General features: G+C 51.2%; 1 protein-coding gene across 4 annotated transcripts in view; it reads left to right on the forward strand.

The window, feature by feature from the left end:
- The first annotated feature begins 413 nt into the window (after positions 1–413).
- Positions 414–23,518, forward strand: part of SIN3B (SIN3 transcription regulator family member B) — a 36,381-nt gene continuing 13,276 nt past the window's right edge. The window contains exons 1-9 of one of the 4 annotated variants that reach the window (XM_024767290.1): positions 414–523; positions 637–743; positions 1,507–1,614; positions 1,830–1,983; positions 7,540–7,740; positions 11,866–12,009; positions 18,395–18,517; positions 19,592–19,681; positions 20,140–20,258. In XM_024767290.1, the coding sequence (XP_024623058.1) occupies positions 1,583–1,614; positions 1,830–1,983; positions 7,540–7,740; positions 11,866–12,009; positions 18,395–18,517; positions 19,592–19,681; positions 20,140–20,258 (863 nt within the window). In that variant the 5' untranslated portion in view covers positions 414–523; positions 637–743; positions 1,507–1,582. Of the gene's footprint in view, positions 524–636; positions 1,615–1,829; positions 1,984–7,539; positions 7,741–11,865; positions 12,010–18,394; positions 18,518–19,591; positions 19,682–20,139; positions 20,259–23,518 lie in introns of all 4 variants that reach the window. The other 3 variants (XM_024767289.1, XM_024767292.1, XM_024767293.1) reach the window with 3 other exon arrangements.

Genomic DNA, 23,518 nt, shown 5'->3' on the forward strand with positions numbered 1-23,518 from the left:
GCTCTTGTAGCGCAAAGACAGCCGGAAATGACCGGTAAACGAGTGGGCGTGCCTGTGTTCCAACAAAACTTTATTTTACAGACACCGAAATTTGCATTTCATAGAATTTTCACGTGTCACGGAATAGCCTTCTCCGATATTTTCCAACTTTTAAAATTGTAAAAACCATTCTGAGCTTGCTTGTGGGGCCGGACAAAAGTAGGCAGCAGGTCTTAGTTTGCCCATACGTGGTATGTAAAGCGTTTTAGTAGCATTTCAGTTTTAAGGGTAAGCTCCTACAGGGAACCTTCAAGAAGCCCCGCCTTCCCTGGCGTCATCAGGTCACGCCCCTCAAGGGCGGGGCCAGCGCATGCGCGGCCGGGCCTCGGGCGGGGGCGGGGCGGGCCGCGGCTCCGACTTCCAACATGGACCCTCAGGTGGAGGACGCCCTCACCTACTTGGACCAGGTGAAGATCCGCTTCGGCAGCGACCCTGCCACTTACAATGGTTTCCTGGAGATCATGAAGGAGTTCAAAAGCCAGAGGTACCAGCGGGGCCCCTACCCGTCCCGGAGGGCCACTCTGGGCCTCAGTCTCCCTGAGCGGGATGGGAGCCCCCAACTCCGGCTGCCCCTCAACAGGGTGACCCCTTATGCAGGTTGTCGAACTTCTGGGAGCCTCAGTTCCTTCTTCCAAAAAACGAGACGGAAACGTACCCCCTTGTGGAGCTGTTGCGGGGATTCCTGGAACGAGGGCAGTGATGGGGTGCGGCAAGTGAGGCAGTCGAGCAAGCACAGAGTCGGATCCTGTCTTTACTCAAAATGTTGATTTTTTTAAAAGAATTTTGTTCGTTGGGGATTTTAAAAAATTATTTTAGATTTTTTTTTCAAGCACTGCATGAAAATGTTATTTATCTTGATTGTCAAATATTTTCGCACTCTCTTAAATCTTATCCCCAAGGTGAGTGCCTCACTTGCCTCACCCCAGTGCCAGGCCTGCTTGGAAATAATGTGCATAAAATGCTTAGTAAGGAACCTGGCACTTAGAAGGCCTTTAAAACACATTAGCTGAAAAAAAAAAAAAAAAAAACACATTAGCTGTATTCATAGGCACAGAATCAGGAGGGTTAGAGATAGACCGGGGACCTCCCGATAGACAGTGAGCTTGTTTGACAGGGGCTCACTGAGGCTTAGAGTGGGCCAGCGGTTTGCCCAGATCCACCTTAGGAGCAGGGACAGGACCAGAGCTCGGTTCCCCTGACTTAGATTCTAAAGTGTCACATCCCCACTGTGCTGCTTCCCCCTCTGAGGAAATACGACAGGGCCCGCCTGGTTTCCTTCCACAAGCATGATGCTAAGACCTTGGCCCTGACTGAAGCCCTAAGGGAGACCCTGTCTCTCCCCTCAGATTCTTAGCAGCTTTCATACTTGCAGGGCCTTTGACATTTATACATTATAGTCACTTGCTGGGAACAACTCCTGTGTCATAGTCTCCTAATTCATATGAAATGAATCTGTCTCCCATTTAGAGGGCTTTAACCTTCTGTCACTGTATGGAGCCCAGGACTTGCAGCTGGCTGTCCTGACATTTTCAGAACCTAGCACATGAGCTTGCAGTGTTTCGGGAGCCGTGCTGTGTACGTATTCTGTGGGTTTTGCCAGGAAGGCACAGGGAGCCCAGGCCCGGTTGCCTTGGCAGTGGATCGCTGTGGGCAGAATCACGCCAGTCACATTTGAGGGTGCTTCATTGTCTGTTGAGGAGCTCGTGCCATGGCACGGGTAAGGGAGGAGTCGATTCTGCTTCTAGTTTGCTTCCCGAGACGCTTCTGCCCACTCTCATTCTTCGTTCCAGCATCGATACTCCTGGAGTCATCCGACGAGTGTCACAGCTCTTCCACGAACACCCTGACCTGATTGTTGGATTCAACGCTTTCCTTCCTCTCGGGTACAGAATAGACATTCCCAAGAACGGCAAGTTAAACATACAGTCGCCTCTGTCGAGCCAGGTATGCCGCTGCAGTGGTTTGAGTGATCTGGCCTTAGCACAGCCCACCGTGGTACTCGGATACGCAGGCCGGACAGCGTGGCTTGTGTATTTCACAGCTGGAAAGCTGGTGAAGAGCCGATCTTTTTCTTAAAATGCTTCTAGCAGAAATCAGAATAGATTGAAACACCTACATAGGCAACCTCTGCATCCCAAATTGATCCGTTTGGCGGATTTAAATCAAGAGCGGATGTGTCTGTGTGTGTCAGGGAGGCATTCTCCTGACACAGTTGTACGTCCAGTCAAAATAATTGCGTCCACAGTCACGGAGGTCTTGGTGTGAGGCTCTCCCCCTGAGCGCACTAGGCAGGCCACGCTTGTAGTTGGGCCTGTGGTCCCTCTGATCACCCTCGGTGCCACCCACAAAATAAAGCGGTGGAGATGCATGTGTGACTAGACACGTTTATTGTTGCTGTGCTTCATTCACCTGCCAGCAGGATCACTGACTGAGCTCAGGCTTGTGGCTTTGGTCCCTTCTTTCTCGAGTGACAGGTTGCTGCCTCTTCTATCTATGCAGTCCCTTCTTGTGTTTGCTCAGCAGATCCCCTGAGAAAAAGAAAGCCTGTTTGAGCTTTACTTTTGTAAGGTAACGGTTGTCTTTTTCTCTCCTCGGCTCTGTTGCCATTTAGGGCATAACCCTTTGCTGCGGGGGTGCTGTCCAGGGCATTGTGGGGTGTTCAGCCTCATCCCTGGCCTCCACCCGCTAAGCCCTCACCCAGTCAAGACAGCCAAAAATGTCTCTAGACATAGCCAGGTGTCTCCTGGGAGCAAAAATCACAGCATTGAGAAGTGCTGGTGTAAGTGAATGAGCTCTTTCAACCTCCTCCATCTTGCCCCAGGGGTTTTTGCAGGGAAGGCAAAAATCTACTCTGGATGCATTTTGTAGGTTTCTCCTCTGATGATAAAGGAGATTGTAGTTTCCTATCAATTAGGGAGTCAGGATTTGAAAAGAGAGCAGTGAGAGGCAGTGTGGCAGTGGCTGGTCCCTCTCCGAGGGGGGCTTGCACATAAATTCTGCCTTTTCTCTACACAAGGCAACCTCCACTATCAGAACATTGTCTCATTAAAGCCGAGGAGTGCACCTCAGTTTTAAGGAACTTGGAAGCCTTCGGCTACTGAATTCCAAAAGCTTCCATTTCATGTTTGCAAATGGAGCCCCAGGAGCCAGAGGTAGCGCTCCTTCCTCCAGATGATAAAAGCCTTAGCGGAGATTAATCTTCAGAACAGTCACGGCTAGGGGAGAAAAGCAAGCTCGTTTGCAGGAGCGTGTGCAGGAGCACTTTGCTGAATCTGAAGCGCTGCGTAAACACTGGGTGTCATTACCATCACTCGTTAAGAAAGAGCTGGAATCCAAGACCTAGATTGCACTACACGTGTGGAATTTGCCTTCTCAAGCCCTGTTGGAGTAACTGCTCTTGGGGCTGGATCTCCACATGAGCCTCACCTTCCCTTAAGTAGCCAGAAGGCCCCTGCTGCTCCACACACAGCTTCGAGGACTATTGGAGAGATAAGGAGACGGGACCAGTCTTGTGCGCCCCTAGGGGATTTTGTGACCGCAGGTCTGTTAACTTGAAGACGGGCTTGATGAGAACTTTCCCTTGATAGCTGCCTACCAGGGCTTTATGGTCTCACTGCAGCCTGGAAACAGCCATATGTAGGACCCCTTCCTCAGGGGGAGAGGTATGTGCCCTTCGTTCCCTCGGGACACGTGCCGCCCACGTGGTTTCAGTCACATCCACGGACCTGCCATGTTTCCAGCCCTGCTTCACGCCAGGCGCAAACGCAATGTCCTCTCACCTTCCTAGAGTCCTTTCGAATCCACAGTAGCCTGAGAACTTTATAGGGCTCCCTACTCGCCAGTGCCCTGATGATTTTTTTTTTTATTGGTTTTTCTAGCTTCACTATTTTGAAGTATAGCTCCGTGTGTGTGTTTCCATTTTTCATCTCGTCATGTATCCTGTCAACTATAGACAAGGAGGGGATAGTTCTTAGATGCTGAGGAAGATAAATAAGTCTTAGCCTGTGGGGAGCCTTTTGAGCAGGGTTTCTCAGCCTTGGCACTGTTGCCACTGGGGCCAGATCATTCTTCCTTGTGGGGGCCATTTTGTGCTCAGTAGGGTGTTGAGCAGCATCCCTGGCCTCCACCCACCTGATACCAGTAGCGCCCCCTCCCCCAGGATGACAACCTGAAATGTCTCTAGACATTGCCACGTGTTCCCTGGGGGGCAGAATCGCCCCAGTTGAGAACACTAAAGGGAAGATAGACATGTGCCATGATGTGGGAAGTGTGGCCAGAGAGGGGCCGGGGACCGTGGCAGGAAGAACGTCCCCTTGCTGCAGCCGCAGCCTCCTGGATCAACATCTTTTTGGATCTGATTGACCTTTGTTGTAACGTCACCTCCTCAGAGAGCCCTCCACTCCCATCCCCAAGTCATTTTCCCAGCACCCCATTTTATATACTTCAAAATAACATAGCAAAGCTAAGAAATAAAAGATCCACTGTTTCTTGTTGGTTTGCCTTCCCTGGCAGACTGAGTCCTGCAGATTAGACAGGAGGGCTATGTCTGTCTTGCTCACGACTGTCCCCGTTCCGGGACGTCAGAGGGACGGGACACTGGATGTCGGTGGGAAAGTGATGAATCTTGGCTGCTGGGTCTTGTGCAGGATGGACCCTGCCTCTTGGGGCCGGCCTTCTTGTGCTTGGCTGGGACGACGGCTGCTTGGATGATAAGTAAAGAGATAAACCTTGAGGTGCAGCTTGTAATTTAGTGACCCCTTTACGTTCAAAGGGAAGCCGGCCGTCTTCCCTCTGGGAAGGGTCATTGCAAGTTCAGTCAGTTCCTGGGAGGTTGCCTCTCGTGTTTGTCTTAGTCACCCATGGAGCAGGTGTAGGCCACCTCCTCTGTGCCAGGCGCTGAGGTTTGTTCGGAGTCCTGGCTCTCAGGGTGCTTGCATGGTCGAGGTGGGGACTCACGTGAGACACATATGGACAGATGTGAAATACAGGAGGGAGTTCAGTGCTGCAGGTGACAGACAGCAGGGGCCAGGCCTGGGGAGGTGCCGTGGGCAGAGGCTGAGTGAGGGGAGCAGGAGCCATGCCTGTGGCCCCCCGGGGAGTCTTCCTGGTGGGGACATAGAGGCCTGAGGTGGGAACAAGTGGGTGTGCCTGAGAGACAGCCAGGAAGCTGATGCGGTCAGAGCCCGAAGCAGAGAGTGTAGGAGAGAGAGCCAGGCGCGTGGGAAGCCAGGGGAAAGTTCTGGAAAGGCTTCTCTGGCTGCTGTGCCAGAAGTGGACTGAGGGGGCAAGAGCGGATCTGGGAGGCTAGGGAGGGGCGTGGGAACCAGTTGGAGTGGACGGTGATGTGGGCCAGGGGTGGGTGTCAGTGAAAGCGAGAAAAATCAGTGAGATCACCAGGGGTGATTCCGGGATGCCTGAGTCTCTGGGTGAAGGCAGCGCCTGCTGGGATGACCGGTGGGGTGGGCCAGGGGGCCTGTTCTGTGTTTGGAAAGTCCATCTGAGGCACGTCTTAGATATCTAGGTGGGGCTGTATATGGACATGCAGATGGACAGGTCGGCCATGTAGGGTGCTTATCAGTGTCTAGGAGGCATTTCTAACTGTGCCTGGTTGAGGCCACCCACAGCAGGCAGAGAAGACAAAAGCCTGGATTGTTCTAGAAAGTTTAGACCAAGGGTTGGCAAACTGTGGCCCAGGGAACAAAGCCAGCTTATTTTTGTATGGCTGGTCATTTTTACATCTTTCAGATTACTTAAAATTTTTTTTAAAATTGTGGTGATATTTATGTAACATAAAATTCATCATTATGACCATTTTAAAGTGTCCGATTCAGTGGCTTTTAGTGTATTCACAATACCATGCAGCCACCGCTGCTAATCCCAGAACATTTCTATGACCCCAGAGAGAAACGGTACTTCCCAATTCTGCCCCCACCCAGCCAGCCCCTGGCAACCACTAATCCACTTTCTGTCTCTCTAGAGTTTCCTGTTCAGGATACTTAATATAAATGGAATCATATACTATATGTCCTTTTGTGTCTGGGCTTCCTTCTCTCAGCATGTTTTCGAGGTTCATCCATGTTATACCAGAGCATCCTTCCTTTTTAAGGCTGTGTAATATTCCACTGCAGGTAGGGAAATAAACATCTGTTGCTGACGCTGCCCAGTCTGTGGTATTTGTTGTGGCAGCCCCAGCGCGCTAGTAGACCCACTCAGGTGCCTGCGGGTGTGCCTGGCAGAGGTGTCTGTTGTGATGGCAGTTCTGCAGCAGTGGGCAGCAGTGTGCCCGGCGTCCCCTGGAGTCTAGGGTCAGCTGTGGGTGCCAGAGGCGGTGCCGGGCGCCACAGGGGATTTTATCCTTCATCGGTCCATCTGGTCATCCCCAACAGTGGATGAAGCCCACTCTGTTCCAAGCACTGTTCCAGGCACTGAGGATATAGCATTGACCAAAATAGAATCCCTGCCCTCCTGGAGTTTGCCTTCTGATCAGGGCTGGAGAGAGAATAAAATAAGTAAAATATGTTTCCTGTAGGAAGGTGATAGGTGCTGTGGAGAAAAATAGAGCAAGAAAGGGGCTCAGAGTGCTGGGAGATAAGGGTCATTTTATTTTGGTGCAGGATGGTTCTGGAAGACTCGCTGAAAGGTGGTGTGTTAGCAAAGACCTAAAGCTGAACCCGAAGGATCCCAGCCTGCCTGAGACCCAGTTGGGGACCTGCAGGATGCCCAGCCGTGGTCAGTGGCAGAGGGAGGCCGCCCTCAGGACCACACACAAAATTCCAGTTTAGAAGCGTAAACATCACCTCCTTTGCGGGGTGGTCCTGTCCCACTGTGCATTAAGATTGCGCCTTCCCAGGAGAGAGGTGTATGTCTGTTGTTTATTTTTATTGGTACTAACAGAAAAGCACATCAGTGGAGAGCATGCTTGATGACTGCTCAGGGCCCATCTCTCTTCTCTCAAGTGACTCACCCCAGGCCTAGCACCAAAAGTCCCGCAGCCCTGGGCAACCTGGACAGTGGGCCCCCCTCACTGCAGGGTCCCAGTCTCATGCCTGCTGTGAAAGCTGGTGCTTTCACACCTGAAAACAGTCTTGCTGAAACGGGCTGGCCAGAGGTGTGGGAAGACTCTACTCTGCTCCCAAAAGGATTAAACAATCCACTCTTTGTAAATCTCTCCCGAATGCTAATTTCTCCAAGTGTATCGAGTGTGCCTCTCAGGTTCATGTTCTTTGAATCTGTTGGAAGGATCAGGCAGAGGTGAGTTCGTGAGACTCTCCCAGGAACGCTCAGGCACTCAGAACGCCGAGGTGGGGCTGTCTCTGGGTGCCCCCTCCCTGCTTCTCTCTCTCCAGGCCCCCAGAAGTAACCTTTTTCTGCGTCGACGTAAAAAACTTGGCTCTGTGCTAAGTTTTGCCTGTTCTTGCACACAGTGGCTCAGTCTGGCGTTTCTCACAATCTGTTCCCGGTGCCGGGCCCAACGGTAACTCACTGTTGTACTGTTGTCAGGAGAATTCGCACAACCACAGCGACTGTACAGAGAACGTCAAGCAGCAGATGCTATATAAGGAGGACAAACCGCAGGTGCCCTTGGAGTCAGATTCCGTGGAATTCAACAACGCCATCAGCTATGTGAACAAGATTAAGACCCGCTTTCTAGATCACCCAGAAATCTACAGGTCATTCCTGGAGATACTGCACACTTACCAGGTAAGAAGCCGTAGGTCACACTTCTTTGTGGGTGTTTGTGGCATCATCCAGTATCAGGTGCATTGGAAACATTCAGATTTTCTAATCTGAATTCATGAAATCCTGGAAAATTCTGATTAGCTCTTTTTTTTTTTTAGCATTAATTTTTTTTTTTTTTTTACCGTGGTAAAATATATATAAATACAAAACTTAACCAACTTTAAGTGTCCCATTCAGTGGCATTAGGTACATTCACATTGTTGCACAGCCATCACCGTCGTCCATTTCCAGAACTTTTTCATCTTCCTCACCTGAAACTCTGTCCCCGTGAAACACTAACTGCCCCTTCCTCATTTCCCCCAGCTCCTGGCGCCCACCCTTCTGTCAGTACTTTCTGTCTCTATGAATCTGACTCCGATAGGGACCTCCTAGGAGTGGAATTGTACAGTATTTGTCCTCTGTGCCTGGCTTGTTTCACTTGGCGTAAAGCCCTGAAGGTCCATCTGTACCGAAGCATGTGTCAGAATGGCCTTCTTTTTAAGGCTGAGTCATATTCCATTGTATGGCTACGCCTTATTTTCTTTATCCATTCATCCATCAGCAGCCACTTGGGTTGCTCCCACATTCTGGCGATTGTGAATAATGCCGCTGTGAACATGGGTGTACCTGTTGGAGTTCTATTTAGGTTTGATTTTAATTTGCCCCTTGAGGCACCTCTGCACCCTCAGTAGGAAACACACATTAGAGGATTAAAGAAGAACCCAAGAAGATAGTTTTCTTTTTATAAGATGGCTTAGTTATTGTTTAGACAATAAACTACCCTTTATCTATGCTGATCACAACCGGGCTTTGTGCCGGGTGCTGGGTCGACAGGGATGAATGGTTGCTGTTGCTTAGGAGTTCAGTTTAGACGTGGAGGAAACTTGGAAATGATTAGGGTGGACGAGAAGGACTGTGTGTAGGACAGGTGTGTCAGGGTTGAGGGCTGCTGACCCCATAGCGGGTTACAGAGAGGATACTCAGGTTGAATCTTGGCAAATCAGTCAGAACCGTCAGTCAAAAGGTGGACTCTCGGTGCTGGGAATGGCCTGTGCAAAGGCCCAGGGGCCAGAACAGGCAGCTGGCTTCAGGGCACTTAGCAGGAAGTGCAGGCAGGCGGGTGGCAAGGGACATCTGTGTCATGCAAGGTGTTCGGATGTCATCCTCACCCAGACATGGAGTTTCCGATGCCTTTTATTTTTCTAAGCAGCAGAACCCACTTTTAAAAATGAAATCTTCTGCACAACCTTGATAAGTGAAATTAAAACGTGGGATTCTTTTTAGCATAAATGTTTAGGATCAGATTGATAGCATTTGCTCCCTGTAAACGCACTGGAACTGTTTCAATACTCTAAACATTTGTGGGCAGTGGTGCCAGTGACATGCTTGGTCCTGTCAGCCTCACGTCCAGTGTCTGCACGGTCCTTGTACGGCATCGAGAACTTCCTGCTTCTCACAGATGAGTGGTTGCAAGTGACAGCTGTGAACATCAGTCTGTGTGGAGGGGTGGTGTTGTGATCATGGGGGTTTATGGGCTCTTCACAGATTCCGTGGTGTCACCACACCTCAGGGGCTGGAAGGATCGTTAGAGGGAAGGCCGGCAGGTATCTGTTGTGTTCATGGGAATTGGGGGGGAGGGGGAGCCGTTTGTTGGCGTGTAGAGAAGTGAAAGTGACTTATCCAAGGTCCTAGCAAAGGGCCACGGGTTGATTTGGAGAAAGCGTGAGGAAGGAAGTACGGCTCAGTGTTCTCCAGTCAGAGCCACAGGGAGTTGGTTGGAAATGCAAGCTGCCTGGGCCTCCCCTCAGAGTTGCTACCCCAGGTCCTGCCCAGCATCTGCTTTTTGAACAAGCCCCCTGGCGACTCTCAGGTTGCCTGTTTCTTCAAAAGGAGCTGGAAATCTGAATTTCTGTGTGAGTTCTTCCTGATTTTCGAACATTGATGCGGATTTTTAAAAGACACTGTGAGGCCAAAGCAGCAGCTCTAGGGCCATACATTACTGTTTCTTATCTCTGATGGGCCTCAAGTAAGACCTTAGCTGTGCCCCCTGCCCTCTCAGAGCCCTTTGCCTCACCTCCCTGAACCTCGGGGTTCTAATCCATAAAATGGCTACAGCGCTGTGGGTGCTGATCCCAGGTAAATATGGTTAACCGAGGTCACTGATGCAAGCATGGTGCTTGCCTCAGGGCAGCCATGGGCAGCTGTTCCCTTTATACAACTTCGAACATATGTCGTGTGCCTGGATGAGCACAGCCAGTTCTGCCCTGATGTCCCCCAAAATGACCGTGCTTTGCAAATAAATGCTCACCAACCACAGGTCTTATGGAAAAACGGGATCAGAGCGTGAGACTCAAAAACTGTGTCAGCAACACATTAAAAAAAGATAGGCACCTGCTTGAAACTGGTAGCGCCATTGTGCGCGCATTAAATGGCTAAGCATGTGTGAATATTGCGGCACATCCGGCGCTTGACCTTGGAAAAGACCTGAGTGTCATGTGTAGACATGGGTGTGGAAAGGTTGCAGCCTGCGGGTCACTGTGAGGTACCAGGGGCAGGTTTCCTAAAATGGGATGGGTTGTCACCCCAGAGGGGGGTCAGGCAGAGTGGCTCTAGCAGCTGAGGGAGCGATGTTGGGGGCGTGTGTATGTCGGGGGTCGTGTATTAACCAGGTGGCTTGGCTCAGCTGGGTGCACTTTTCCACATTCACCCCGTGTTGCTCCTGGACAAAATCCTGCCTCAGCAAATGCAGAATCCATACCACGCTCAAATCACTTCCTAGTCCGTGTCCCAAACAGATCTGTGTTCAAAACAGGTGTTAGAGCAGAACTGACTCTCTCTGCAGGAAAATTCCCAGGAGGTGCGTCCCTAGGTCATAGGGCGTGCGCTCAGCACGTGATCATAGATGGCGCCAGGCTTCCCTCTGCCGGTGGCACCAGTCTTCCTTTCCGCCTTGTAATGAGAGCGCCCAGTTCCCCACACCCTCATCAGAAATCACCAGTCCTTATGCAATCTGATGAGCAAAAATGCTGCGACGCTGTTTTAAATTGTATTTCTTCAAACATCACTCAGTCTGATCACTGTTTCATCTGTATAGGGATGATTTGTATTTATCCTCTGAGCTGAATGGTCTTTGCCTGTTTTTTTCTTTGGCCTTCAAGTGTCCCGGTAACTTTGGTCAGGAGAGGGTGGAGGCAGTTTTTTCTCCCCGCAAACGGGTGCTCCGTGTGCCAGGATTGGGAAGTAACTTTGCTCAGGGTACATAGGGCCGAGAGGGGAGGGCGTGCAAAGGGCTCCCCATTCCTTGTCTCTTCCCCCTTCGCAGCTGTGGAGGGGGGATGTCGAAGCCCTGCTGCTGGGCGCTCTGGGAGGGCCCGACACCAGCGCCTCATGCTCTGTCACGTTCCTGGGTGTAAAGTTGACAGGGACTAACTTCTAATGGCCGACTTGAGTTGTGTTCGCTGCTTTCTGCCCTGCTGACCTGGGTCCCGTCTGGTCCTCATCTTGTTGCTTTAAGCTCCAGGTCAAGCCGTCTTCCTTCCAGAGTCTTAGTGACTCTGGGGGAACAGGTCCTTTGACCTCTAAGTCCCTTCCCTTCCTTCTTCACCCTCTGCCCCTTCCAGACCCAGAGCTAGCTCCTCAGTCCCCTGCCCAGCAGAATGAGTCCCCTTGACCTTGGGAGGACCGTGGGTTCGCCACTGACCTTGCACTTCCCCAGCCTCTGCTCAAGGGTGCTTGAGGGCTGGGGTCAGGTCCTTCCCTGACCGTCCCCTCCCACATCCCCTCCACACTCCCAGCACAGGCCGCATCCATGGCCAGGGCTCAGGCCGCGTCGTGCGGCAGGGTCAAGACTCACGCGCACAGGCTGTTCTCCAGAGCAGGGGGTGGGGGAGCGGGGGAGTGGTTGGGGGACACCCGGAGGTGTCAGCAGGGCAGCGGGCTGGACCCCTTCTCCTGGTGGCAGCAGTCACAGGCTCTGCCAGCCAGTTTTCTTTCGTGAGTCATCCCTCTGTCTCCTCCACTGTGGGATGGATGCCTGAATGTCACAGCCTAGGGTGCCTCCTGGTTCCTTGGCTAACGACTCGTTTTCCCTCCCCTGAAAATCGGCAGAAGGAGCAGCTGAGCACGAAGGGCCGTCCGTTCCGAGGCATGTCTGAAGAGGAGGTGTTCACCGAGGTGGCCAACCTCTTCCGCGGCCAGGAGGACCTGCTCTCCGAGTTTGGACAGTTCCTGCCCGAAGCCAAGCGGTCCCTGGTGAGTACAGACCACCGACGCCAGTCTGGGGCCACGTTCTCATCAGCCAGAACCCCCTGCCAGTGCAGCCCCCAGGCCAGGCCAGGTTTATCCACTCCCCAGACACACTGGGTTCCCTCAGAAGCCACAGCCAGTGCAGACGCGCACAGGCCCCCAGTGCAGGCTCCACCTCCACGGGGAGCTGGCGCAAATCCTCAAAAGGGCTTCTCTGGACAGACAGCAGCCAGGTGATGAGGGCTCGTTGGGAGGCAGAGTGTCTTCCCATGGAGACCTGCCTGTAACCAGGTCCTTGTGGGAAGGTGCGGGAGGGGTCAGGCTCACTGCCTACCCCCCTGGAGGGACTGGGTGGAGGCTTGGCAGTGACTCGGGGTGGGAGTGCAGAGAGCTGATAGCGGAGGAGGGGCCTGCGATGGGGAGGTTGGGGGTGCAGACTGCACTGTCAGCCTTTCTGCCTTTGCTGTGGAGTGAGGCCTGCTGACCTGCCCTTTCCATTTCCTCTTTTTTTTTTTTCCTATGAACTTATGGCTTTAAAAAAAAAAAAAATTGAAGGAAAATTCACGTAACATAAAACTCACCATTTAAAAATGTACATTTCAGTAGTATTTAGAATATTTAAAATGTTGTGCAGCCATCACCCCTCTCTAGTTTCAGAACATTCCCATCACCCCAAAAGGAGACCTGTCCCCATTAGCAGTCACTCCCCATCCCCCACTCCTTAGATTCTGGCAACCACCAATCTGCTTTCTGTCTCTATGGATTTACCTGTTCGGACATTTCACATAGATGGAATCATGCAACATGTGGCCCTTGGGTTGGTGTCTGGCTTCTTTCACTCAGCATCATGATTTTAAGGTTCATCCATGATGTAGCATGTATCAGAACTTCATCCCTTCTATGGCTAAATAGTAATTCCATTGTGTGGATGGACCACATTTTGTTCATCCATTCATCCATCAGTGGACACTTGGGTTGTTGCCACCTTTCAGTCATTGTGAATCGTGCTATGAACATGCATGTACAATTTTTTGTTTGAACACCTGCTTTCAGTCATTTTCTGTCTATGCCTAGGAGTGGAGGTGCTGACTCATGTGGTAACTGTGTTAAACTTTTGAGGAACTGCCACACTGTTTTCCACGGTGGCTGGACCATTTTACGTTCTCACTAGCAATATACCAGGGTTTCAGTTTTCCGCATCATCACCAATGCTTGAGGTTTTCCTTTTTAAAAAAAATGTATAGCCTTTGTAGTTGGTGTGAAATGGTATCTTATTGTGGTTTTGATTTGCATTTCCCTGCTGACGAATGATATTGGGCATTTCATGTGCTCATTGGCCATCTGTTTATCTTCTTTGGAGAAATGTCTACTTAAGTACTTTGCACCTTTTTTGCTTTGTCTCCGTTGCTGGGTTGTAAGAGTTCTTTATATGTTCTTGACATTAGTCCTTTATCAAATATTTTCCTCTATTCTGTAGGTTGTCTTTTCGCGTTCTTGTTAGTGTTGGTGCACATCAGTTTTAAATTTTGGTCAAGTCCAATTGCCTGTTTTTTCTGTTGTTGCTCATGTTTTCAGTGTCAAATCTCAGAATCCATTGCTAGTTCTGAGGTCATGAAGGTTTACCTAAAGTTTTCTTTTAATCCTTGTACAGTGTTAGCTCTTCTATTCAGGTTGGTGATCCATTTTGAGTTAATGTTTGTATATGGTGAGGTAGGGGTCCACTCTACACGTGGCAATCCAGTTTGTTGAGGAAACTGTTCTCTTTCCATCGTTGCATGGTCTTGGCACTCTTGTCAAAAATCAATTGACCAGAGTTTTATGGGTTTATTTCTGGACTCAGTTCTAATCCGTTGATCTCCATGTCTGCCCTTAGGCCAGCACCACACTGTCATGATTACTGTAGCTTTGTAGTAAGTTTGAAATCAGGAAGTGTGAGTCCCCCAACTTTGTTTTTTTTTTTTTTCAAGATTGTTTTGGCTAGTCAGGGCCCCTTGCAATTCCATATGAATTTAAAGATTGGCTTTTCCACTCCAGCAAAAAAGGCCATTGGGATTTTGAAAATGATTGCATTGAATCTTTCAACTGTTTGGGGGAGTATTGCCATCCTAACAAGATTAATCCACAAATACACAGCATTTTTCCATTTATTGAAGTCTTTAGTTTCCTTCAACAGTGTTTCAAAGTTTTTTTTCATTGTGTAAGTCTTGCACCCCCTTGGTTAAATGTATTTCCAAATATTTTGTTCTTTTTGTTGTTGTAAATGGAATTGTTTCCTTAATTTCATTTTTGGATTATTCATTGCTCATGTATAGAAACACCACTGCTTTTTTGTGTTGATTTTGTATCCTGCCGCTTTGCCGTATCCAGTTTATTAGCTTTGATAGTTTTTGTGAATTCCTTCGCGTTTGCTAATAGAGCTAGTTTTCTTTCTTCCTTTCCATTTTGGATGCCTTTTATTTCCTGTTTTGGCCTAATTGCTCTGATGGAACTTCTAGTACTGTGCTGAGTAGAAGTGGTGAGGGTCAATATCCACACCTTGCTCCTGATCTTAGAGGAAAAGCTTTCCATCTTGCACCATTGAGTGTGATGTGAGCTGTGGGTTTTCCGTAAGCACCCTCGACTTGAGGAAGCTCCTTCTCTTCCTAGGTTGTTGAGTGTTCTCTCTCCTCTTTTTATTCTTCCTCTTTGCCCTCGACGACAACTTGGCGTGTGAGCACACAAGAGTCCATCCTTCCCACCTTCCTGTGTCACCACTGCCTTTCTGCTTCTTGAATGAAGATGCAGTGGGGGCACAGGGCTGGGGGGCAGTGGGTCTTGAAGGAAGGGGCTCGGGGGTGATAGCGGTCTGAGTTTGAATGCTGTTCAAGACTCTTAGTCGATTGGGCAGACTTCCGGTGTGCGTGTCGGGGCTTGTCCCCATGTTACTGTCTCTGGGACACAGAGCACCATCCCTAAGAGGAGGTTCCACCCAGAAGCACTTCCTGACTCAGAGTCAGAGAAGCTCTGTGCCCATCCTTTGGGCTGAAAACAAGTCCAGGAGCTGTAACCAGTCCTGCCCACCCGCCCGGAGCCTTGGCTGTCCTGGGGGCCTGGACAGAGCCCCGTGAGCACACAGCCTGGGCCTCCTCGGGCTCTGGGTGCTACAGGCAGGCTTGAGCCGGCCGTGTCACCTCCCAGGCCTCATTGCCTTCTCTCTCACACGGGACTGACCGGCCCTCCTGCTCGGGTGGGGACTGAGCTTGTTGTCCTTTAAGTGCTTCTCACGGGGCCTGGCTGGGGCTCAGTGTTCCAGAAAGAGCAGCTGCGGTTGTGCTGGGACAGTAGGCCTAGAATCCCGTCTGGTCGTCTCATCCCCTCCTCCCAGGGTCTCCCTCTGCATCTCCAGGACCAGCCGGCTGTCTGGCCTGCTGGAGGCTCTTGGGGGATACCGGGGGGGCGGGGGGCGGTTGAAGGAAGCCCTTGTCTGGACTCCCCGGGGGCAGGGAGCTCACCTCCACACTGGGCCTCTCAGCCCAGCTGCCTCCTCACGGCCCCATCCCCGAGTCCAGCTTTCTCCTCTGAGTCCATTATCTGCCCCGCGGATCTCTCTGAACTTCAGAATCCCTACTTGGTTTTCTTCTCCCTGTTCCCAAGTAGCTGTCCTTGGCAGTCCTAGCACCATTCCCATCTTCCTTCTCTGTATGCTCCTGCTCGTCAAAGACCCTCCTCACTGGCTCCGGGGGCCACGTGGCTGAGGAGCAGAGGGCTCTCACCACCTCCTTCCCGCTTCATACCCTTCTTGTGTTGGCTTAGCCCAAGGTTGTGGGTGCTTGGGCCTCTGTGTCCCTGGGAGCCCAAGCTACATGCTGTCACCCGCTGTAAAGCCCTGTGTTGCTCCCTTGTACAGTTGGTGGATAGTTTTTGGGTCTCATCCTCTTGGGTCTTGGCCTCAAATCTCAGCTCTGACCCTGGCGTCGGCAGCTTTTCCCTGAACCCCATCCCCGCAGAGATGTGTGCACAGTGGCATCCCTGGGTGGCCTTCCCAGGGTCATTGCTGTCAATGCTTCAGGGTCTAGGGGCAGTCCACCCTCATGGCCTCAGGGAAGAAAGGCCTGGCTCTGTCCCTGGCCAGCTTTTGCTGCTGCACAGCTCACATGAACTTTTTGCAGGCCTTGGTTCCTGAGTTATCATCTTGATGGGTCAGGGTTGGGGGCGAGTAGAGCCTCTTGTCCTCTGAGGGCTGTGGTTGCAGTGCCCCCTGGTGGACACAACTTGGCATTTACCAAGTTGGACACTGACAAAGCCCACCCTAGAAAAATAAGCATTTCTCTCAGAAAAGCGCCTGCCCACAGAGTTTCTTTAAATGGCATTTGTTATCAATTCAGCAGTGTTTTTTTAAGTGTATATTGTGTAATTAGAACTGTCTTGTACATTTTAAAAGATTTAATCAACTTTTAAAAATTACTAAAGCGCTCATAAATAATTTGTCATATAGAATGATCTTTTCATTAACTTTTAGATTTCTATTAAAACTGCAGGAAAAAGAAACCAAAGGTGAAATTTGATATTGTCCTAATTAAACTCGACTGCTTTGCCTAGATCAGGGCTTAGCAAAGTTTTTCTATAGAGGGCCAGACAGTAAGTATCTTAGGCTTTGCAGACCAGACAGTCTGGGTGGCAAAGACTCAGCTCTGCCGTGGTAGCGGGAAAGCAGCCACAGGCCCGTACGTCGACGAATGGGCATGGCTGTGTGCCAGTCCAATTTTATTTACAAACGCAAGCCGAGCCAGTCCCTATGTGAATGGTCTTTGGGGGTCTTCTGCCTCAGGCATTTGCACATTGGGACATTTAACTGAAACCAAAGAACTGCCTGAACTGTTAGGGGAAGATCGGTGGTACTGAGCTTGCCTTCCAGCTGGGTGAGCTTAGCCGGGCAAGCAGTGGGTTACCCACTTTCCTCCCAACCCCGCCCAAGTCATACTTAGCGCGTCATATCGTCATCTGTCCCCCTCCTTTAGGAATTGGTGTTTGCACCTGTTCTGGGATCTACAGCAAATACCAGTTGAGAATTATTCCACATTAGGTTCTTGGAGTAGCCTTGGGTCTTCGGATAACTAATCCCTCCAAAGAAGCTTAATCCTCTAAGGGACAGGTTTTGCCTGTAGTTAAACAATAGGTCTTTATTATTATAATTATGAATATAAAAATAGTGCATGCCCATGAGAAAAGTCAGGCATTCGCGAGAGCATCAAGTATGAAAAGTTAGCTTCCCTTTTTCCTGTTCTCAGTTTCCTCAGAGTTAAGTACTTACAAGTGTCTTATAGTATGTATCTTTCCAGAAATCTCCTGTGAATGTGCAAATGTTTATCCTTTTTAAAAAAGGTGGCGTCCCATTTGTTCTGCCCCTAGGGTTTTTTTCTGTTTGTCATAACAGTGTATCACGTATGCCTGTCCCTAGCAGTGACCAGTGGACACAGAGACACAGAGCTAACTCATAGCCGACAGTTGCCTCTGTTTGGTTTGGATGCACCACGACTTGTTCACCCAGCCCACGCTTTGGGCTGACAGCACACCCTTCACGTAGTGTCTCCGCATATAGGCCCTGTGGTGGGAGCGGGTGCAGGCAACGTGAACGTAGTGGGGCTGATTGCTGTGTGCCTCTCCAGCCCAGCCCTGAAGAAAAGCCATGGTCTGTTCACCTTCCCCGCTGCCTGCTCTGACTTTCATACAGATGCGAATGCCGAATAGATCCTTCCAGAACCATTCTTCATAAATATTGCCAGTACCCTGACCTGTTAATCAGTGCTTGGTGTAGAGCCTGGGAGGACTAGCAGTGAGCACCCCACCGGGTGATGACATTATCCCCAAGATGCGTTTTCTTATTCGTAGGAAAGATTGCAAACTTGACTGGAACCCCTCCTCCCCCGCCCCAGTGACCTGGCACCGTCAGCTTCTTCCTCTTGCTGCCAGGGCCTTGCACGTTGCTGGTCCTCTAGCCTGAAATTCTTTTCCTTTCTGTGGTGCGCTCGAACATACAGGCAGACACCCTGTCAGTGGTCTGCTGGGTGAGCCCCACACGCCAAGGCCCAGCTTCAGTGTCTCCCCACTGAGCCCTCCCTCACCTGTCAGGACCCTCGCCCATCGAGGCCTTCCATGAGCCTTCTCCCAGCCTCACAGTGCGCGACCGTGGTGAGCTGGGTACACGGGTCTTTCCTCCAGTAAACGTGAGCATCTTGAGAGCCAGGGTCACCTCGCACTGGGACAGAGCCCCTGGCCCGTGGCAGACGGTGCTTGCTGGGGCCACGAGCTGAGCTGCCAGTGGTTCCACGCACTAGGTTACATTGAGAACCAGCACTGATGGGCCTGGCTGTGCCTCTCCAGCACTGACCACCTCCTGTGTTTGTGTCCTTAGTTCACAGGAAATGGGCCATGCGAAATGAACAGTGTCCAAAAGAGCGAGCACGAGAAGAATCTGGAACACAGCAAAAAGCGCTCTCGGCCCTCACTCCTCCGTCCCGTGTCTGCACCAGCCAAGGTAACTGTCAGCTGTGCACATAGGTGTGTGCATGCGTGGACACCCAGCAGCCTGGCCTTCTCTGTAGATGACTTGCGGAGCAATAGGCAGAGACCTGGGGCATGAGGCTGAGTCCAGGCTCTAGTCCAGCTTGAAATTCACTGGCTGTTGGACCTTGAGAAGTTGACTCACCTGTGAGGTGGCCGGTCACCTGTGCCCCCGGCTCACAAGATTGTGTGAGGAGTGTCGCCTCCTCGCAGAAACCGGATGTACCGCTCGGTCTGCTCCTTTTCACCATCGCAGCTCTTTCACAGGCAGGGCCCTTGTGTACAGTTGTGCAGGTCGGTTACTGCACAAGGTGCCCTGCTAGGGGGTGAGAGGCACTGAGGTCCAGCTCCTGTTGTTCTCATCAACTGTGATGGTGATTTTCTAATTCCATCATTCTTTATGCATTTACTAGTTGGCTTTCTACTGTAAGGAAGAGCTTTTTTTTATCTCCATTTACTTAATTATGTGTATCTTCATAGACTCAGGTTATAATCCGTGACTATCACTGTTTATCTTGATGCCTAAACCGTCCCAGATCTGGCCAGTGGGGCCCTTTGGGCTGGCTCTTGTGTCCTCTTGACACATCCCCATCATTTTTCAGGCATGTGGGAGATGGTTCTGTAGAGTCCTCGATGTCTCAGCAGAGTGGCCAAGTTCAGGTCCCCTTCCCATCACCATCACGGCCCACAGGACGAAACAGGGAGGGGAAGAGGTTTCTGATACGGTATCTAGGGGCATGTTTCCCTGGCTGTTCTTACTCTATGACAATCCCTCCTGACATCAAAAGAGCTAACTGCTGAAAGTTAGATCCCAGATTGTGGGCAGAGTGGTTGTGTGACCTTTAACCCTTCACTAGGTCATGGAGGCTGAGGTGGGTGGTCCTGAGAGGTTCATCCACCGGGGGTCTTGGGCAGACCTCATCCAGCACCTGATGGCGGTTCCCATCAGGAGAGCTCAGTGTTGGTGATGTTATGATTCTAATAAAGATGGACACGGGCTGCCTGTGGGAGGCACACAGCATCCGTGGCATGGAATTTCTCTCTACAGAAGAAAATGAAACTCCGTGGTACCAAAGACCTGTCCATCGCCACCGTGGGGAAGTACGGGACTCTGCAGGAGTTCTCCTTCTTTGACAAGGTGAGCAGTGGGACCCACGACTTCTGGGCCATGCCCCGTCCAGGCTGGCCTCGCCCAGCTCAGATCTGAGCAGGCAGGGTTGGGAGCAGGCGACAGGCGGCCAGTGGTGGGCAGCGCGCAGGAGGTAGCGAAACAGGTGGGAAAGGCAGAGCTCAGAGCCCACACCAAGTTTGGGGGCACATGTCTGCCACTCAGAAGCTGTGTGGCATCTCTAAAGCTGGGATGGTCCTGGGGCTTCTGTCCAGAGTCAGTGGGCAGAGCCAGTGAGATGGCTCTAGGCACTTGCTGTCTGAGCCAAAGATCACTGCACGGAGAGCAGTCCGCTGCAGACCACAGCCGGCCCCTTTAGAACACGCCTGTGTTGGTGACTCTGTGTGCACCTGGTGGTAGCAGAGCCAGGTGTGCTCAGGAGCGGGAGTTGGGCCCGGTAGGGGCCCCCTGACTCGCTCTCCCCACAGGTGCGCAGGGTGCTGAAGAGCCAGGAGGTCTACGAGAACTTCCTCCGCTGCATCGCGCTCTTCAACCAGGAGCTTGTGTCCGGCTCTGAGCTCCTCCAGCTGGTCAGCCCATTTCTAGGGTGAGCGACACTTCTCGGGGCTCCCCACTTGGGTTTTGTTTCCGTAAACTCCTTTCACCCTTCTTTTGGCTATTGTTTTTGGAAAACGGTATACGTGTTTTTTTCGATCTTGTCTTTAAGTTGAAGTTGTTACAGAGATCATTATAGATTCACCAGCAGTTGTAAGAAAGAACACAGAGAGGTCCTGGGCAGCGTTCCCTCGTGGTAACATCTCTAGTCAGTGTCATAGCCAGTATGTTGATATTCACACAAGCCACCCATCTTTTCAGGTTTCCCATTTTACCTGTGTGTGTGTGTGTGTGTGTGAGTGTGTGTGTGTGTCTGTGTGTGTGTGTGTGTGTGTGTGTGTGTGTCTGTGTGTGTGTGTGTGTGTGTGTGTGTGTGTCTGTGTGTGTGTGTGTGTGTGTGTGTGTGTGTCTGTGTGTGTGTGTGTGTGTGTGTGTGTGTGTCTGTGTGTGTGTGTGTGTGTGTGTGTGTGTGTCTGTGTGTGTGTGTGTGTGTGTGTGTGTACAGCTGTATCACCTGTGAAGGTTGGTGTGTCCACCACCACTGTCCAGGTACCGAGCAGCTTCAGAACCACAAAGATCCTTGCGTTGGCCTTTGATACCCACACCCAGGTCCCTTCCACAGCCCAAGCCCCTGACAACCCCTAATACCTGTGTTCCTTCTCTAAAGCTTATATAGCAAAAGTATTATGTAAATGGAATCACACTGTGTAACCATTGAGGATCAGCTTTTTTCACCCAGCATAATTCCCTGGAGATTCATTATGCTTTTTAAAATTCTAAGAATCAGAAATTACTGGGAAGAATGAAATGACCACACAGCATCCCTGCTGCCCAGAGAGAAACTCTGTTAGCAGATCCATTACCCGCTTCCAGCACGTCCTGCTGCCCTGTGTGAGCTGCCCCCCGAGGGCCCGGCAGCCTCTGAGGGGGCGGAGCTGTCCTGGGAGGTGACTGTGCATCCACAGGTCATGCACCTGTGCTGTGGGAAGGGGAGTCTGCTGGCTCCCAGTGTGCTTCCCACTCACCAGCCCTGTCATGCCCAGCGAGTTTCCTAGCCCGTCTGAGCCTCAGTTTCCATTCTGTCAAAGGGGGGATCATAAATACACCTGCGCAGGGTTTCAGAAAGTTTCAAATGGGCTCTGCCTGAAGACCCTTAAAATAGCATCTCGAGGGGGCTTCCCTGGTGGCGCAGCGGTTGAGAGTCCGCCTGCCGATGCAGGGGACGCGGGTTTGTGCCCCGGTCCGGGAAGATCCCACATGCCCCGGAGCGGCTGGGCCCGTGAGCCATGGCCGCTGAGCCTGCGCATTCAGAGCCTGTGCTCTGCAACGGGAGAGGCCACAACAGTGAGAGGCCCGTGTACCGCAAAAAAAAAAAAAAAAAAAAATCTCGAACATGGTGAGTTTGCATTATACGTGACGTGTGCGGCGTCCTGTTTAGCCCCCAAGACAACCCCAGAGGCTGCCGGCCCCTGGGGGCAGCTACCTGATTCCCTTTCTATGAATTAAAAAAGTTTTTTAAACTTTCTTTTTTAATGTAAAATAAAACACAGATCCAGGAAACCACCTAACAGAAGAACGGCTTGGTGAATCATTATTAGGCAGACACCCTTGTGCCCACCACCCAGGGTCACAGATGGACCTTTGCCAACCTCCAGGAGCCCCTCCACCTGCCATTTCAGTCATGCTCCCTCCCTTGGCTTGGGAGTGACCACCTCCCTACACTACGGTGCAGCCAACCCAGGCGGACACCGCCAAACACACGGCTCAGTCTCACCTCGTGGTCTGGGTTTTGTTTTCTAATACGTCTTGTACGTCCCTCTTCACCTCTAGGTTCCCTCTGCAAGTTTATTCCTTACCGTGTCTGTATTGGCATCCCCATGGCGTGGGTGCATTTTCCCAAATGCACCTTCACATTCCCCCACATCCCTCTGTCTGTCAGGAGGCAGTGGTATCCTCTGAGTTCTTTCTGTGGTTTATTCCTTTGTTTATTCATTCACTGCGGGTTGCAGAAGAGCATCTCAACAGTATTTATCACCTTTTGGTGACCCAAGATAGATGCTTGATTTCTCCCTTTATTACAGTGTCAGGGTGATGAGTCGCTTTCCTGTCTCATCAGGCCAATTAGGACCTGAAAAACGGACCAGTTTCTTTGGCGTTACATGAACTCATGAATTTAAACACATTCGATGTGTCTCAGTACATTTTAAGCTGAGGAAACTGAGGCCCAGAACGGATACCTCTCACTCTCTCCAGGATAAGCTCTCAAAAGAGAGCTTTGCATGGTGATGGGCGAGTTCAGGGGGATGAGGCCTGGAAGCCCACCCTTCGCTCATCGTCTGCTCTCGGGATCTGATTGTGGCTGTTGAGTTTCACATGAATGGCATCACGCTGTCAGGCTGGGCTGTGGTCTTCTCTTTTTTTCTTTTTTAAACTCAGCAATTCTTAGACCCAACCGATTGTTTTTAGCGACTGCACGGTGTATGTACCATGGTTTTCTCAGCAGGGTCTGCAGCAATGGACGTTTATCTCCAGTTTCCCCCTGTCATCCGTGCTGAGATTATGCTCTTGGGCTGGGATACTCAAAGGTTGAGTTAAGGGCATCAGGAGGTGCTTCCTTGGTGGTCCCAAGAGTGTACACACATCAGGGTGACCCTTTCACTTGGATTAACTTTCTGGGGCTGCTAAAGATCTGTTAACGCTCTGAAAAACCACCCAGAGCAGGGTGGCAGGCGTCACACAGTCTCGGCTAAAGCGTGGCTGGTTTTTTACGTGGATTTGGACACGCTCACATCGAAGTACATCTGCGCAGCTCAGAATCCAGTGCTCTGAGCTCGGTCAGGGTCAGCTATTCCCGTTTCGACATGTGAGCAGCAGTTAGAGACTCCAGGCGGGGGGAGGGCCACGGGGGTGTGCAGCAAAGCGGAGAAATGAAGCGGCTTCTGCTCCCTCATCTTGCGCTGGGTTCACGCCCACCCCCCTCCCCACCATGAGGCCTCTGTTTGCATGGGCAAGCTTCTTTCTGGGTTTGTACACCCACGGGCAGCTGAGTGCAGTGGCCCAGAGAGCTGCCACCTGGTGACAGCATGGCTGGAGTTGGGGCTGGAGTGGGGTAAGCCTCCCCTTCAGAGTGGTTTATCCTGTTGTAACCTCAGGCATCCTCTACACCCATGTTGTTGATGTCTTCCTTCCCTGCATTTCTGTTGGCTTGCGGGTTTTCCTTGTGAGCTGAGTTGGGGGGGGGCGGGGGGGGGT

This window comes from Neophocaena asiaeorientalis, unplaced genomic scaffold (assembly GCF_003031525.2).
Source record: "Neophocaena asiaeorientalis asiaeorientalis breed wild unplaced genomic scaffold, Neophocaena_asiaeorientalis_V1.1 scaffold87, whole genome shotgun sequence".
Taxonomy (NCBI): Eukaryota; Metazoa; Chordata; class Mammalia; order Artiodactyla; family Phocoenidae; genus Neophocaena; species Neophocaena asiaeorientalis.